Source organism: Histoplasma capsulatum (genome assembly GCF_000150115.1).
Source record: "Histoplasma capsulatum G186AR genomic scaffold supercont2.14, whole genome shotgun sequence".
In the NCBI taxonomy this organism is placed as follows: Eukaryota; Fungi; Ascomycota; class Eurotiomycetes; order Onygenales; family Ajellomycetaceae; genus Histoplasma; species Histoplasma capsulatum.
The window spans coordinates 571,682-587,567 of NW_025544814.1; the positions used below are offsets into that span (position 1 = coordinate 571,682).

Below are 15,886 nucleotides of genomic sequence, written 5' to 3' on the forward strand. Positions count from 1 at the left end.
ATATCGTTTTATCTTGGGTTCTCTTATGGATTATTGTGTAATTAATTGGATCCGGATTTTCTTGGCGGGATTGGGGGAAGCGAATTGAACGCACCTTGTTCCAGATGCGCTTGCCGTCGTGTCTCTGGAAGAGGCGTTGGTAGTAAGGGACACGATTCTCGCGGAAGACGAATCTAAGGAGACAAATTGCAGGTGTTAGTATATATCACTGAATAATCGACATGCGGATTTGCTCCATTGGTGTCCAAATGGTTGGCTGGGGCGTCGAATAGGAAATTGGGATATCTAGGCAGCCTGCGATGGGCAATTCGATAGGAAACTTACCCGGCCATTCTGGGGAGGGTCCGGGACACCATGGTTGCGAAGTCTGTGGGAGTTAAAATGGGGATTCAAGAGAGAAACTCGGGGTCAATAGAGGGTGAAGTCGAGGTTTGATGTTGAAAAATGAGGTTCCTTTTCCTTTTCCGTGCCGAAGTTGTCGGATCATCCACAACATCACGTGGCTATTAAAGGAGACTAGCTGTTTTAGGTATATTGCTTCTTACTTAGTATCAATTCTAAACTTACAAGAAAGCATCAAATTTTCGATGCGACACATGCGATACGCAAGCAAGCGACAGGCACTGCTTTCTCCCCTCTACCCTTTCGTCCTTGCGGCATTTTGGGGAGCTGCTGAACGCACGTAACCCTCCATTGTCGCTACACCCTCTCTATTGCGACCCCAAATGCAATTGGCTGTCCAAAAGCTGCTGGGAACACGCTCGACACTGTCACTCCTCAGCGCTCTGATTACTGCCCCAACTACGCTGGACCAATTGCATTTGGATGAGCAGTGCTTACGGTGCGCAATACGTAACACTAGAATCCAGGGCGATAAAAGTTCTGCGGCAAATTCATCGAGGGTGTGCGGAATCAGAAACCCGAGCGGAACATGGAGACGGCGCCAACATGCGAGACTACAGGGCAGCAATCGCCCAACGACAGCTTACGAAGAGGGACACGGATATTCTCTTAATTTCCAGCGCCACATCAATACACAATCGGCCAGGATAGACGCATTGATACCCGGGAAGAAGAGAATGCCCCTCCTAGTCCCCGCGGGCTCTCAAACTACCTGAACGACTCAGCTACCTTTCGTTCTGAAGACTGGTTGTTGGACCCCGACAGGATCCAGTTTGAATCGGATGTTGGCCACTCTAGAGATATTGGAACTAAGTTAATTGACGATCCTCGTTTCGCCAACGATTTTAAGCTCTGGAAGCACCTCCTCCTTTATCGCAAACGACACCACGGTGACGATGGGGTGATAGCTATCTGGAAAGGGCTAAGGGAAAGAGGACAGCCAATCGATTTACCTGTGGATGGCGAATATGCCTCGCTCCTATGGAGAAACTTCATCATAGTTGGCTGGAAACGCGATGATTTTTTGACTGAAATACATTCCTACGCCTCTGAACTTTATGAGCGATCTGGAAAGAGTTGGGATAGGGAGAAATTTTACAAATCGATTGTGGTTGGACTATTCAAAGCGGGGCAATTTTCTAGGGGGGTTGAGTGGCACGAAAAATTAAAAAATACGCACTTGTCGAATCCGAATGCTATGTTATTACTGCTCTTTGAGCCCGCTGTCTCTTCCGATGGTGGGCTAAGAGCATTAAGGAAGATCTGCAAGACGCTCGATAATCACCAGATTTACTGCCATACCGTGCCATTTTTAGTGAAAGCTGGGAGGCTAGCCGATGCTTTCGCTATGCATGAATTCCTCTTGCAACGGAACGACCTACCCCAATCAATCCAAGATATCTCACCTTTGATAAAATATCTACGACACTTTGGCTCGGATGCCGAAGTAGATTTGTTCCTGGCAAATTTGAAATTAAAAGGCTTATTCCAAAACGAAAAGTCAGTAATGTCACTCGCCTCCAGGAGTGGTGGTCGAACGAAGATATATGTCCCCACCACAGCTAAGGAGGGAGAAAAGGAAGCGAATGCAGTCAACGATAAACTCGGCGCCCGTTTGTTTGCAACGAAGACATTTACGTTTGAGCTCATCCTTGCCGGTGTCAAGGCGTTCGGCGCTACCGCTCTCAAGCCACAAACCCTGAGGCAGATGGCTCTGAAGGCAGGAGATGCAAAAACGCTATCCGAACAAATCGATATTTTGAAGAAAGAAGGCATTTCAGTTGGAAACTCGGCATTTTCAAGGGTTGTCCAGAAACTAGCCTCAGAAGGCGATGACTCTATACTAAATGAACTTTTGGAGAGCGATCTGCATCCGGAAGTTCTGGAGAATCAGGAAACTGCAGAAGGTCTCTTTAATTCCTATTCCGCCGTTGACGACCCACGACGGGCTCGTATGCTGTTCAAAATTTTGTCCATCTTATCCACCGAAGATCCATATCATTACAACATCCTCCTTCGAAATGCAGTGCATTTAAAGGATTGGCAGAAAATCCCTCGTATCCTAGACCAAATGAGGGACCACGACATACACCCTACCAAACATACGTTAGATGTGATGGTCAAGAAGATACTGTTCCCTCGCAGGCGAGGAATGCAGGAACCCCCCCATCCGGAGAATTTTCGTGCAACCATGTTCTTGATTGGCATATTACAAAATATGGTCGGCGCTGGGATAGATGTTCCAGCTCGATATTGGACAGAAGTGCTGAAGCGACTTGGTATGAGCGCGGATTGGCAAGAATTCAGGAAGCTGTGCCTTTGGCTGGCACATTTTTACTTCCCAGTCAATCCCAAGCGAACAGTGTCAACATTCAAAACTGATGCTACTTCCCCTGATCGCCCTATCTCCGATTTAGACCATAAGAAGTTCCTACCAGCCGCACATCCCGAATCTCCCTTGCGCCAACTCTTTTCTGTGCATTTACAATATGCCATAATAGCCTGGGGTTTTAGCCTTCCACCTAGCTCCAATCAAATATATCACAATCCTTTTAGCGACGAGCGCGAGAAAATCGTACCCTGGATACGAGGGCACGTCCTCATACGAGAACTGAAGCAAAAGGGAGTAGTCGTGCAAATGAACACGGTTCGTAAGGTAACCCGACATCGGCTCGCTGTATTATTTGGTGAGCACCGAGTTTCTAGACGCCCGAAAAACCGCATGTTGCGGTCTACAAATCCATGGGCCCTCGACGAGATATTGCACGATATAAATAATGTTTGGGGGTTCCCATTGTTTGGGAATCTGGCGGAAGAGGATATTTATGACCTCGTGAACCCTAAAACTCGCTACTGGAGTGCGACGGGATATGCGAGTGAGGAAGGCATGTGGCCAAGGAGACGAGATCATCTGCAAGTATCGAGGAAACGAACCTATGCGGAAGAAAAGCAGAAAGTGGAGAAGCGACTTCGTAATAACGATAATAGTAATGACTGAGGTATTGTTTATATCATTTTGCTGAGATCTTTGGTCTCGTTTAGAATACTCAATGATTTCTTTTCTCTTCCTTTTTCGTCCCCTATTTGCTTTCAATGCCAGGGCTATATATTCTGTGCCGTAACTCGAAATAGGCCATTGGTTTGCAAGAGCACCATAACCTATGAGCTCAATCACCTTTGTTTGCCAAAGACAATCTACATTGTTTCGTATTCAATGAGATTACATGTTTTTTATTTAGATCCTGGCTCCTGAACATAAAACATTAGAACTACAAGGGTTGACAAGGTTAGGAAACACCAGTATCTATCTTGTCGAGGAGAATTGGAAGATTGAAAAATGGCAGCGTATCGGGTCAGCTAAGTCCTTGAATCACTTCTTGCCTTACTTTCAAATTTTATTTTGTTTTTTGAACTTTTTTCTTTAGAGTGGAAGTTATCATATACTACTGGCAGTTGTGCTTGAATGTTATACTGGGGATCATATATATTATGATATGGTTATTCGTTTATTACGTTCTATATACAATCGATCTTTTCCTATGATTGATATTAATAAGTCTCAACCGACATAACTAGTTAAGTTATTCCTTCTCTCTTGCCAAATGAAACCGGAAACTTCAGTTATGGGAAGGCATATCCAACATAAAAAGCGCGGTTTTTTCTTTCTTCCCCTAGAGAGAAAGAAAGATAATACATTTTTTTCATCAATCGATTTTAAGATTCCGATTCTCTACGGAAGCTTTAAATATTACTACGACTTCCCCAGCAGCTTCTCAACGACAGCCACTTTGTCTTCCATACTTTGCACCTTGTCGGTTCTGTTTTACAAATGTCCACCAGTCAGTTATATAAAACTTTGTTTCATCGACCTGACGTTATAGATATAGATATTGATATAGATATCTAGATGCCAGCAAAAGAGGGAGCGCCTCACCTGGACCCAACCCTAATATCTGTCTGTATACGCACAATGCCCTGTTTATGGAGCATTGCATGCGCCTGGCCGATTAAGGCAAAAACGGCGTCCCATGATCCTTCTGCAGGCTGTTAGATTTTGATCCCCAGGCGGGACAGAGAATCGGGAGGAGTTGGGAACAGGAGCTTTGAGGATGCATATCCTCCCGGGGTTAACCAGCCGAGGAGAAGAAGCAGTATTACAATGAGACGTAATAATTGAACTCACCTAGAGTAGTCCCCGCCGAATGCATGACATATTTCACCCCGGATTTCTCAACCAGACGCTGGACATCAGCAATTTGTTGAGATACTGACGCTGACGATGTCCCTATCTGTAATAGAGATTAGCTACTTACGAAGATGCGGTAGACTAGAGAGAGGAAAGGGGGCACCCGATGATGCATCATTTGATTTTCTCTCCAATTGATTGGGCTCTCATGGAGTCGAAGCAATTGAAGGGGTGGATTGATATAAGGACACCAGAGGAAGAAATAAAATTTGATGGAGATTCGAGTGAATTCTTCCTTAGATATAATCACACAAACTATTCCGCTGGCCGCATCTCCCACGCAAACGCATGCTTTAACGTACCGGTATCAGACAGAAATCTGCCGTACAATGTGGTGGTGTGGCAATTGTACTAGATATGCTCTCCATGACTGGATCCTAAGACGAATCTTTGGTGGCTGGTGAAGATAAGATATCTATAGGCATATAAGTTAAGAAGATACCGGACAGCTGAGGACTGGGTTGAAGAGTTCGATTATTACCTCAGCATTGCATCACTGTCCAGTCTGCAATCGCAACGAAGCAGAAAATACACAGATAGATATCATTTTCCTTGTCATCGTTCGATTTCAAGGTTGATAGAGTTGAGCTTACCAGTAATTTCTGCGTTTTGCTCATGGCCTAATGATGTTGCGTTTGGATCCCGGGTAATTCACGGGTCATCCCACATCCCGACAGATTTCTCCTTATCCTATTCCGTGTCCACACTCGCATCCCTTATGACGGCTTCTAAATGAGGTTTGATGGTCTCCCGGCCTTGGCAGCCTGGGAGTTACATCGCTAAGCCTACAGGCCATGAGCAATCCAGGATATACGCCTAATGAACCTAGGAACGAGTTGGACCATCGTCCAGGCCCCGTCATGGCTAAGCAAGGAGATCCTCAGATAGTCAACTTGAATTGGTTGCTGCCGACATTGTTCACATTCCCTCTGAGAAGTGTATTCATTCTTGTTCTCACCGGAGCTACAAGCCTCATGGATATCAGACTAAGTCAGTCCATCTATTCCCATATAATTCACATCAATACCAAGCTCTGATCTTTCTTGACTGTGAGGAAAACGGCGTTGACGCTGCCCATGGATGTCAGTAACTCATGTGTAAGGGAGAATACTGGAGACTGGTGACATTCAAGCACCAGATGCTTTTAACATTTTATGGCCTTGTCACCTAACTGGTCAGCTGAGTTTAGGCGTCGGGGCCCCTAAAGTGGCGCCAAATGTTCCAGGGGCTACGCTGTCGGCATGATGCGTTAGTCGCTTGGAGTGCCATTTCCCAACCTTGCAGAATTGTTCCGCAAAGTCTTCGTCAACTTGGGATTGAATCTTCAGCAGTTTTCGGCTCTTCGCCCTGAGCTCCTACAGGTACCAAGATTTGTTCTCGGCTAGCAAGGGAGCCAACTCTGTAGGCAAGATGAAAACTAGAAAACAGGAAAGAGAACAGCTCGACAAGAGGCTGTGCTGCAACAAAATAAAGTCCAGGACCATGCAGCATTGCGGGATACTAAGAGCGGAAAATCTCGAACACTCGACCTGTGAAAGCCATGGATGGATGGTCTTTCTCGTGATGTTGCTGTTATCAAGTTCCTGCATATTGCAGATGAATATGCTGCTCAACCGCAACTGCCTGAAGTTTTTTGCTTTTGGCAGAGCTCCAGAGATTGGATCACAATGTGAAGCACTGCCTAAGGATAGTTATACAAACGGAGCAGTTTACAGTTGGTTCATTATTCAATTTAATGAATTAGATTTGAGGTTTATGGTGCTCAATGTATTCGCGGAGATCCCTCTGTTAAAGAGCATGGGCCTGTTGCCTTGGACCTTCTGGGAGTCAATGATCTGCACCATAATCAGGGGGAGTGGCAGAAAAATGTGGCATGAGCAGCGAGACTTCTCCAGTCAAGATTGGAGGAGCTGAGTTGGGGTTTCAACACCAAATGCTACTCTTTGAGTTTTTGTCCCCTTGTTTCCTGCCCACCTACGGAGCATCGAGTGGAGTTTGTTGAACCAAGTTTGATGTTTGATATTTAACTACAACAAAGGGAATTGAAGTGAGGCTGACTCCTCAGGTGAAATATGCAAGGGCAATGCCGTTACTCATCTTCCGTGTGATACGTGTGGTTTGCTATAATGGATTGGACGTTTGAAGGGTAGCGCAAGAGACGCCATTCGGATATCTGCATGAAGGCTCGAGCACACCCGCTCCACGGGATATCGGGATCCTGCAGACCTTGCAGGGTCCTACAGCGATCAGCAGGCGTTCTTACAACCCCGCCCTTGTGGAGTCTCTACTGCATACGGATCACTGCCGCCGCAAGGAGCCAGCTCGATCCTCTGAGCCCGCGCCTCCTTCAGAAAAAGGGCTACCAGGGCTTGACACCTTATAGGCCCAAGTTTGAAGAATCAAGCTCTCCACCACGCCCAAATAATTTCAGTAGTTCGTCCACTGGAATGTAACGGATTTACCGTCGGGGCTCCATGTAGCGTGCTCGAGGGAAGATGTCTCACACTTCCGTCCATGATATAAGTTGCAACAATGTTAAGCACTCGCCAAGGCAAATTAACAAGTGACAGCGTTAGTGCGAGTAACTTGATGTGATCAAGGGGAGAAGAAAAAGTTTTTCGGATCGCAGCCATTATTGACTTAACTTACCCCTCATATTATCATGGAATATATACGTTATTCTCTCTATCCATTTTTTGCGGCGGAACTCTCGCCAGATATCGAGTCAGCCCCACCATTCCTCGCATGCTTTCCCTGTGGGATTGGTTGATTCGTGGGTATTTCATATGCATCTAAAAAGTCCCATTGCCACCGGGAGCTGTGGATCTCAGAAGCTTGCAACCAACTTATTTAATTAGTTCGTGATGGTCAAGGCTTGATATGTTTAGAAGAATCGCATGATGAATGATTTTTTTTTTTTGGACCGGGGAAAAAAAAGAAGAAAAAATTCAACATAACATCCAGATTCCAGACAGAACTATGAAGAGCGCTACAGACGATAGCGTTTAAAATTGAGTTTATATTCTGTTGCCACAGCTGAAGGTCTCTACAACTAACGAGTACAAACTTGTGATTTATCAATTTACTTTTTGGCTGCCGGTGTTTGATTTTTGATCATTTATCCTATTGCGCCTTTCACGCCGAAGAGAATAAATACAAAAGTTAGGCCACGGCGCTCCGCGATACTCGTTTCTATGCGACAAGCCCTCTGGATACGAGGGCTAGGGCCTCAAATTCCGCGATTTCTCTCCGCCATCAGTTGTCAATTGCTGTGGAAATATTGATAACTAGCCTCCAAGCAATCAACGGACAATATATACTTTCGAACGCACATTGTCTGTGGCTTTTTTCTTCCCTGGCCCAGCTCCGGAATTTTTCAACAGATAATACCCCACTGCAAGACTCAGTGTGAAAACCCCTACGAACCTACCGAACTGCGGTGCCTAACTGGCTTATAAAGCAGAAGTGTCAACCCAGGCTATTCATGCCGTTCACCTGCGTGACGGATCGAGTCTTTTACGGGTTTCCTCATTTTCTAGGAAGGGAAAAAATAGTGGTCGCGCACCGTTTTGATATCGCAGTTGCCAACACAAAAAGATTCGCAGAGGAAGTGAAGGAGCCAAGGAAAGAAGACAAAGCAAAGAAAGCAAGAAAGAAAGAAAGAAGGAAGGAAGGATTGAGAAGAAAGAAAAGCTGCAAAAGCAAGTCGCATCAATAAGAATCGAAATTGCGTGGTGGCAAACTCATATACGCCTTTACTCGACCGATCTGTCCCTTACTCACTCATATATCTCGCTCCTTTCTCCTTCAGCCAGCCGACTCTTGCGCTGTGGTGGTTGTTAATCACTGAACCTTTTGGGAATGGAAACTCTGGAGTTAACACTTGAGGCTTTCAATTTGCAGGCCTCTCCTTCCTCGACCACATCTCCAACGGCTAGCAGGGCCAGTTGCTCGTGCCCGTGCCGAAACCCCAAGATCCGAACCTCAGCCCAACTTGGCCTGTCTCCCCGCTGGCTGTTGGACCACTCGATTCTCCAGCATCATTCCCAGCATCTGCTGCATGGTCCTTCTTGCTCTGCGGAGCGGCTGTATTCCCGATTGGATTGCGCGCCGTGCTGCCTGCCGTATCCGGTGTCTTGTTAATTCCTTCTGTGTCCACGTATAAACTCACCCGGGGGAGTGTTTGCGTTTTTGCTGTTGCTGTTGTTGTTGTTGCTGCGATATCCCCTACTCTCTTCCTCGATATTCAATTTTATCTCACGAGGTATATAAGCATTTTCCTCGTCACAGCTTTCAGGGGGAGTTGTACCCCATCCTTCGAATTGCATGTCACATCCAGATCCTGCATCTTTCACGTTTTGGTTGAGCTGCACCTGCTCCATCCTAAGTTTGCGGCTCCTTTCATGCATTGCAATGCTGTATCGGAGTTGATTTCAATCCGTGAAAGAGACAAACGGATCGCGTAGTGCATAGGAGAAGCGGCCCCAGAAGAAAGTCACTTACGAGGTCTTACAAACTGGTATTGGCAATTAGGAGGAAGGCGGCAACAACCAACTTAAAGTGATTGTTGCAGTATAATACTCTTCAATCATACGCCATTTCATTTTTAAGGACTTTCATTGAGGGGAGACTGGTTGCTTTATTGGGTCATCTGTTTCCATCAATCGTCGATTCCTGATGGTCGGCTTAATCTTGGTTTTTGCCTTTTCTGCTTTTATATTTATCGTGACTTTCGCGTGTCGACATCAACAGCCATCTGCATCGCGCACTCCAATGCAACGAAACCTTGGAATGAAAAAACAAGGCCCAAAGCCGTGGCGCGGCAACTTAATAGGAGCTGTCCCCCTAAAATCAGATAGCACCACGTCCCAAACAACATCTATAACATCACATACTTTCCGGGAACTCTTTCCTCGCGCTCGACCGTTCTATCTAGCCGAAGGCGGTGCGAATATAGTCTACAAGTTTACGATACAAAATGAACATGCTCCCTCAATTACGACAAATGGGGGTGGTCAACAGCGCGATAACAGGAAATTGCTGCGGTTGCGGAAGCAAATCAAGTCTGCTACTCCTTACGCAGACACTGTGAATAACTTTGATAGCTACATAAAACCTATGTTTGATAACCACGAATTGATTGACCAGGAGCTTGTCAGACTACCAAAAGGATTCATAGCATATTGCAATGAACAGCTTCGTGTGGATGAAGCTCGCAATTTGCGCCCGAAAGAACGCTATGGTGTTTATTTATCCACCAAGGAGCCCTTCGGTTTAATGATCACTGACATGACCCCCGTCACAGGGTCAGGAGAATGCTTGTGGGAATTCAAACCAAAGTGGCTGCTTCAGTCGCCATCAGCGCCGCCCGATGCAAAAAGATGCAGGACTTGTGCGTTACGCGAGATGAAAAACTTCAATGCACGAAAAGCTGGCAACTCTGAAAAGCAATCATTCTGTCCGCTTGATTTGGTTTCGGATAACTTTGAAGATGTATTACGTGCGACACGGTTTATCCGTGGAGGTCACGGGAGAGAGCGTGTCGCCGCGTTCTTGCATCGAAATAGCACCCTGCTTAAACTGCAAGAGTGTCAGCGCCAGATGAATGCAGTAGGCCTCCCTGGTTTACAGGCAAATTTTCGGGAGCGTGCTATTTCCATGACGCTGAGGGATTGCACCATGTTTGTTAAGGTAAGTGGTTGGCATCTCCAGAATAAGGAAATGGTATACTGGGACTGACCTTCTTCAATTCGCAGGTTCCACTCGACGAACTTCAACCACTCGAAGCGCGCTTGGGAGATCTTGATTTCAAGAGTGGAATCGGCGGGAAACTGCAGTATTGGCGAGAGACGGAAAGTCGACTCATTGAAGGCGGGTGGTATAGCGGCACTCATCCGGACCAAAAATCTAGCGAATGCTCATTACAGGGTCTGCGAGGTGGCTTCCCTGCGCTTGCGGAGAGGGAAACATAATAATGATGTTGGGAAACAGAGGGACAACTATCCGTACAATAATACCGGCGAGATCATTTATTGGATTAAGGCGCATGGGGCCATACCGTCCTCGTGCCCTTCTCATTAAAGGTGGGTAATGCACATTGTATATTAGATATTCTCCTTTGAGGTCCCTTTCTTTAATAGTGGGGCTTGGAGTTTTCTGTTTTTTCCTTTTTTCCATAATTTTTTTTACCAAAGAAATCGATATTTCTCCCCTTTTATCCATATGTTACTATCAGCGTCCATTGTGATAAGTATTATCATTATTAATTCGTCCTCTATGGTTATTCAATGCCATTAAAGTGTGCTTGTTGGACAGGAACAGCTCATGAAACGGATTCCAATCTTTCTTTCTCGTCATCATTTGCATATAATAATTAGGAATCGGATAATTCTCGGCCTCGGATAAGTCAAAAGTGCCGAGCGGGTTAAATCCTAACGCCGAGGGCAAGGCTAACTATGTTCACTGGGAATAATAGTTGAGCATTTGTTAAGCATTGGTAATGTCATTTGGGGCAGAAGCGCACCACGATGGAGCATTCCGCGCTGGGCCCGAAAAACCTCGGGTCACAACTGGACAATTGGAGTTGGAAACTGAAGCTAGCTACATTCGGAGAAGTTTCTATATTTTCTTTGGAGACTTTGTTTCATATCTGGTCTTCGAGGACTGCTCGATTTGTCATTCATGAATAATTGATATTCTGACAATCCCCTCATGAGGAAGCTCGGTACCTTGGCTTCACTGTTCTTGGACCCCGCGAGCACTGTTCTATAAATCGAGCTCCTCTCCCTGACCCGTTCATCATGTGCTCATCCATAACAACTGCAAAGGAATTCCTTTCCTACTTAATACCCCTTAAGCATTTCGCGAATCACCCTTCCCATAGATCGCCAGCATATATCGCCTAGAGTCTGACCGGAACTTGTCTTTGTGCGTTCTCGCAATCGCCGCAGTATTCCACAGCACCAGAATCAGAACTGGAAAACAGCCTCAGAAAACAAAATGACTGTCGCAGAGCCTAAGCCTCTTATCCCCGCCGCTACCGCCGCCGCTTTCATAGAACTCGCCAAAGCACGGCGCTCAGTCTATACGCTCTCCGCCTCAAGTCCAGTACCAGACTCCGAAATCCAAGAGTTGGTCAAGAGTGCCATCCTGCATGTGCCAAGTAGTTTCAATACACAATCCACTCGTCTTGTGCTTCTGTTGCATGAAGAGCATAGAAAACTGTGGGATGCAGCGATAAAAATATTTGTGGAGTCGAAGGTAGCCCCGGGGAAGATGTCGAAGGAAATGTGGGAGACCCATACGAAGCCCAAGTTGCAAGGATTCAGGGCAGCGTATGGTACTGTACGTATTTCCTCCCCATTGCCGTTCTTTTCTGGGCAAAAGAAATCGGATTGCGTAAATCCTTGTTAACTAACCTAAATCGCCTGCACCCGTATAGATTCTTTTCTTCGAAGATCCGGAACACATCGCGCCAATGGCGGAGAAGTTTCCGACATATAGAGATCAATTTGCCCCTTGGGCACAGCATACGAATGCCATGCATCAGTATTTCCGTTCGTAGTCCTTCGCTCTTCTCCTTGTTGTTCTTTTAAAAATTCCCCTCGCAGGTGTTTCTATTTTGGCCATGTCTGCGAAGCCCACTTATCTGACAGTTATCGAATACAGTCTGGCTCGCCCTTCGATCCGTTGGCCTCGCCGCAAACTTACAACATTACAACCCCTTAATCGACGACACTGTTGCCAAGACCTGGTCCCTCCCTGCTGAATGGAAGCTGGTCGCTCAAATGGTCTTCGGCACTTCAACGGATGAACTGACGGAGAAAACATTCAAACCATTGGAGGAGAGAGTCAAGGTGTTTGGATCGAAAGAGTAGATTTTGGATGTGGATCGATGATGCGGGATTCACGTATATATGAATAAATGTACTATTGGCGATGCTCAGTGTCGTGAAGTAGAAGTTGCATTTCTTCGGTTGTTTTCCTTTTTTCTCTTTGAAGTTTTTCTCCGCAAAATCATCTTTGGTTGCATTCTCTATAAAACTTTCGACGTTTGCTGTTCGAAATTTTTGGAAGCATGACCCTGCGGCCACTGAAACCACATGGAGAGAAGAATAGATACACGTACACGTACGTTTGTTTTGTGAAACCGGTGCGATAGAAATATATACCTTTATTAAGACATTGCGTCCTAGACAATACTAAACTATATCTCGTCACAAAGGGGAAGGCCTTGAAGCTGGCCAATCCCCCATAGAGCGTACAATGTAGCGGATGGAATAGTTCACTGCTGACTTTCCCGTAAATGGCCGGTGGAAATACAGGAGCGTTTCAGGAGCAACAATGTATACGTCCGGTGCCTGCGCGGCCAATTCGTCCCGGAAAATCCCTCCAAATGGCCTGAATATTTAAGATGCCGATATTTCCTCAATAGAGACGTTCTCAGATCCAAGTCTCAAGGAATTAGAAATGAATGGATGAAATTGTGGGATTTTTGTGTTTGGAGGCGATTGACGAGCGGTTGAGAAGCGTAGAGGTATCCGTGCCCATTCAAGAGTCGGCTGAGAAGCTGGGCCAGTAATAAGAATGATGTTAATGCATGTTGATTTGGGAACTGGCTTGTGAAATGTCGAGGATTCGTTCCAAAAGGATAATTAGAGACCGGTATTTCAGGTCCAGTGATGGCAGCCTGTAAGTATCTCTACCATACATAGGCCGCCAATGTTACATAGTGTCGTCGTACTCCCACCTTCTGGAAAGGAGAAGGAATTTGCTTAAGTAGGAAACCTTTCGGTTAGACAGGATATCCCTAGAGCGTGTTAGACAGGAGATTTCTCACCAATTGTTCCAATGACTTGATAATTCTTCGAATTGCAAAAACAGAATGGCAAGAGAAACGTCTATTTCTTCTTCACCACGGTCGTCACACCCTCACTCTTCCTCAGCTCATCCAATTTAGCTTCCCGCTCCGCCAGCTTTGCTTTTTCTTCCTTCAGCATCTGATCCACAGTCTTGATAGCCTCGGCCAACCTATCCAGCTCCTTCGCCTCTGTCTTTTGACTGTACGGATTCTTCGGGCTGTCCGAGTAAGGGATTTCCGCTGTCCTCCCCGGTTGCGTTTGTGGCTGCTTAGCCCCCTTCCCTGCTTTTCCTTTAGGAGGTTGCTGCACTACTCCTGTTCCGCCCGTAAGAAGATCATAAAATTGTTCAACGGGCTCATTAAACACAACCTCTTCGTAATTCTGTGCCACAATGACATCTCGCCTTTCTCTTTTCCCCTCGATGTCATCCCCGTACGGATGTAGCTTTAGACTGTGCCATAACGTTTGCGGTTTCTCTGTCGACTCTGGAACGAAGTATAGCTTGATCTGTATCTCAAACTCACCCCATCCTGTCTCTGTGACCTCGAACGGTGGCGATTCGATGGTGCGCACACACTGCGCATAGGTCTCATGTAGTTTGAACTGCACCTTTTTCAACCAGTATGAGATGTCTTCATCGTTGACACCTTTGACGAATACACGCCACTGGTGGGTGTGGTCTTCGGGCGCGTTTGGGGGTCGTTTTGCCGGGTCAAAGGGCTGCGCTTCGCTTCCGAAAACTAGTTTTGGCGGTCAGATAAAGGAGAATTATCGCGGGTAAGTTAAATAACTTGGCCGCACATGCTATTACCTACCAAATGGTCTAAATATTGAGATTCCCTAGGAGATCAATTAGCGTTGCGGGGAAGGCTATGTGATAAGTTTTGGACTCACGCGAACACGTTTAGTGCCTGCTGGGGCAGGCATTTTGCCAAAGGTTTTCGAAACAAGTTACGGGACCAAATGGGGTAGATCAAATCGCTCGAATTGTTGGTAGCTGAAGAGATCTGAGGGGATCGGAAGTGGGACCAAGCATCGGCATCCATGTTTTACCACGTGACATGGAAGTTGGTCGCCTATCAGCTAGCTTAATTAGAACATGATGCGAACTTCGACAAACTTTTATAGCTCAGAATACCCTTTTGGAACCTTTCGGAAGATATAGCAATAAGAACAAAATGGTCGGTGATAATATCCTTACCTCTACGATATAAATTGGTATATGCAAATGGCGGCAACTAAGAGAATTGTGGTTGCTGGCGGAAGCGGATTTCTGGGTAAGTGCTAGTAAATATGACCGTCATATCCTGAGAGGACTGTTATTTCTGTGTTGACCAATTTGTCTAACTCCCATGATACAGGTTCCAGAATATGCAAATCAGCTGTAGCTCGAGGATGGGAGGTGGTGTCGTTGAGGTAATTTGTCTCATCAATTTTAGCAGACTGCTTTCCTACACCAAACAGCATAACAATTGTCCTTTTAATTTTTTTTATAGTCGACACGGCGAACCAGCCTGGGGAACTGTTACATTGTCCTCGCATGCGCCGCGGTGGGCGAAGTCCGTTGAATGGGCTAAAGCCGATATCCTAAAACCTGCCACCTATAAACCGTTCCTCAAAGACGCTTCCGCGGTGGTCCATTCTATGGGAATACTGTTAGAGGCGGATTACAAGGGAATTGTGCAGGGGAGGGAATCGGTAATTAGTGGGCTACAGAAATTGTTCGCAACGTCAAGACCCGGAAGCCAGAATCCGTTGCAAAGGCAAGAGGGAGAAGAATTGACCGCCTTCTCTGGCGGTCAATTAACATACGAACTCATGAATCGGGATTCTGGTTGGTTTGGAACTAGATTTTCTATATTTTATAGGGTTATAATAAACTATGCTAACGTTTTCACTGCAACAGCTGTGGCTCTCGCGCAAGAAGCCGTTTACGAGAACGTCCCGACTTTTGCCTTCATATCAGCCGCAGCCGGAGCTCCAGTGGTTCCGGAAAGATATGTCACATCCAAAAGGGATGCGGAGGCCCTCATCTCCTCCAACCTCCCTGACCTCCGCAGTATTTTCATAAGACCGACTTTCATGTATGATTCATCGCGGAAATTAACACTGCCTATTGCGCTGGGTGGGATCGTAGGATCGGAAGTGAACGCGCTCCTGGGAGGACGGCTTTCATTTTTGGGAATGATGACCGCAAAGCCGCTAAACGTCAATATTGTCAGCGAGGCTGTGGTGGAGGCAATTGGTGATGATAATGTCCAAGGTGTTGTGGGACCTAAAAAGATTGAGACGTTGGCCACGAAGGGTTGGAGAAGATCTATGCTGTGATCTTGAGCCATCGTCTATCTCCTTTTAATCCGAGGTGGCGAAGAGCCAC

General features: G+C 46.2%; 8 protein-coding genes across 8 annotated transcripts; 5 read left to right on the forward strand and 3 right to left on the reverse strand.

Moving 5' to 3' along the window:
* Positions 1–725: 725 nt before the first annotated feature.
* HCBG_07847 (uncharacterized protein) lies at positions 726–3,451 on the forward strand (the record flags this gene model as incomplete). The annotated part of the gene is made up of 2 exons (XM_045434896.1): positions 726–902; positions 1,049–3,451. The coding sequence occupies 2 exons, from the start codon at positions 726–728 to the stop codon at positions 3,398–3,400; spliced, it is 2,529 nt and encodes an 842-aa protein (XP_045284202.1).
* A 702-nt stretch (positions 3,452–4,153) lies between these two features.
* On the reverse strand, positions 4,154–5,016 carry HCBG_07848 (uncharacterized protein; the record flags this gene model as incomplete). The annotated part of the gene is made up of 4 exons (XM_045434897.1): positions 4,154–4,220; positions 4,337–4,439; positions 4,586–4,691; positions 4,951–5,016. The coding sequence occupies 4 exons, from the start codon at positions 5,014–5,016 to the stop codon at positions 4,154–4,156; spliced, it is 342 nt and encodes a 113-aa protein (XP_045284203.1).
* Positions 5,017–6,250: 1,234 nt separating this feature from the next.
* HCBG_07849 (uncharacterized protein) lies at positions 6,251–6,562 on the forward strand (the record flags this gene model as incomplete). Its single annotated transcript, XM_045434898.1, has 1 exon — positions 6,251–6,562. One exon carries the CDS (start codon positions 6,251–6,253, stop codon positions 6,560–6,562), a length of 312 nt encoding a protein of 103 aa, XP_045284204.1.
* A 1,194-nt stretch (positions 6,563–7,756) lies between these two features.
* Positions 7,757–10,620, forward strand: HCBG_07850 (inositol-pentakisphosphate 2-kinase; the record flags this gene model as incomplete). Its single annotated transcript, XM_045434899.1, has 3 exons — positions 7,757–8,056; positions 8,115–10,339; positions 10,405–10,620. 2 exons carry the CDS (start codon positions 9,422–9,424, stop codon positions 10,618–10,620), a joined length of 1,134 nt encoding a protein of 377 aa, XP_045284205.1.
* Positions 8,583–9,057, reverse strand: HCBG_07851 (uncharacterized protein; the record flags this gene model as incomplete). Its single annotated transcript, XM_045434900.1, has 2 exons — positions 8,583–8,767; positions 8,820–9,057. The coding sequence occupies 2 exons, from the start codon at positions 9,055–9,057 to the stop codon at positions 8,583–8,585; spliced, it is 423 nt and encodes a 140-aa protein (XP_045284206.1).
* An 833-nt stretch (positions 10,621–11,453) lies between the features above and the next one.
* Positions 11,454–12,525, forward strand: HCBG_07852 (nitroreductase; the record flags this gene model as incomplete). Its single annotated transcript, XM_045434901.1, has 3 exons — positions 11,454–11,992; positions 12,090–12,204; positions 12,317–12,525. 3 exons carry the CDS (start codon positions 11,648–11,650, stop codon positions 12,523–12,525), a joined length of 669 nt encoding a protein of 222 aa, XP_045284207.1.
* On the reverse strand, positions 12,078–14,436 carry HCBG_07853 (YEATS family protein; the record flags this gene model as incomplete). The annotated part of the gene is made up of 5 exons (XM_045434902.1): positions 12,078–12,704; positions 12,783–13,400; positions 13,488–14,249; positions 14,325–14,349; positions 14,404–14,436. The coding sequence occupies 3 exons, from the start codon at positions 14,434–14,436 to the stop codon at positions 13,549–13,551; spliced, it is 759 nt and encodes a 252-aa protein (XP_045284208.1).
* Positions 14,437–14,737: 301 nt separating this feature from the next.
* HCBG_07854 (ubiquinone biosynthesis protein COQ11) lies at positions 14,738–15,837 on the forward strand (the record flags this gene model as incomplete). Its single annotated transcript, XM_045434903.1, has 4 exons — positions 14,738–14,786; positions 14,871–14,925; positions 15,006–15,343; positions 15,416–15,837. The coding sequence occupies 4 exons, from the start codon at positions 14,738–14,740 to the stop codon at positions 15,835–15,837; spliced, it is 864 nt and encodes a 287-aa protein (XP_045284209.1).
* Positions 15,838–15,886: the final 49 nt, after the last annotated feature.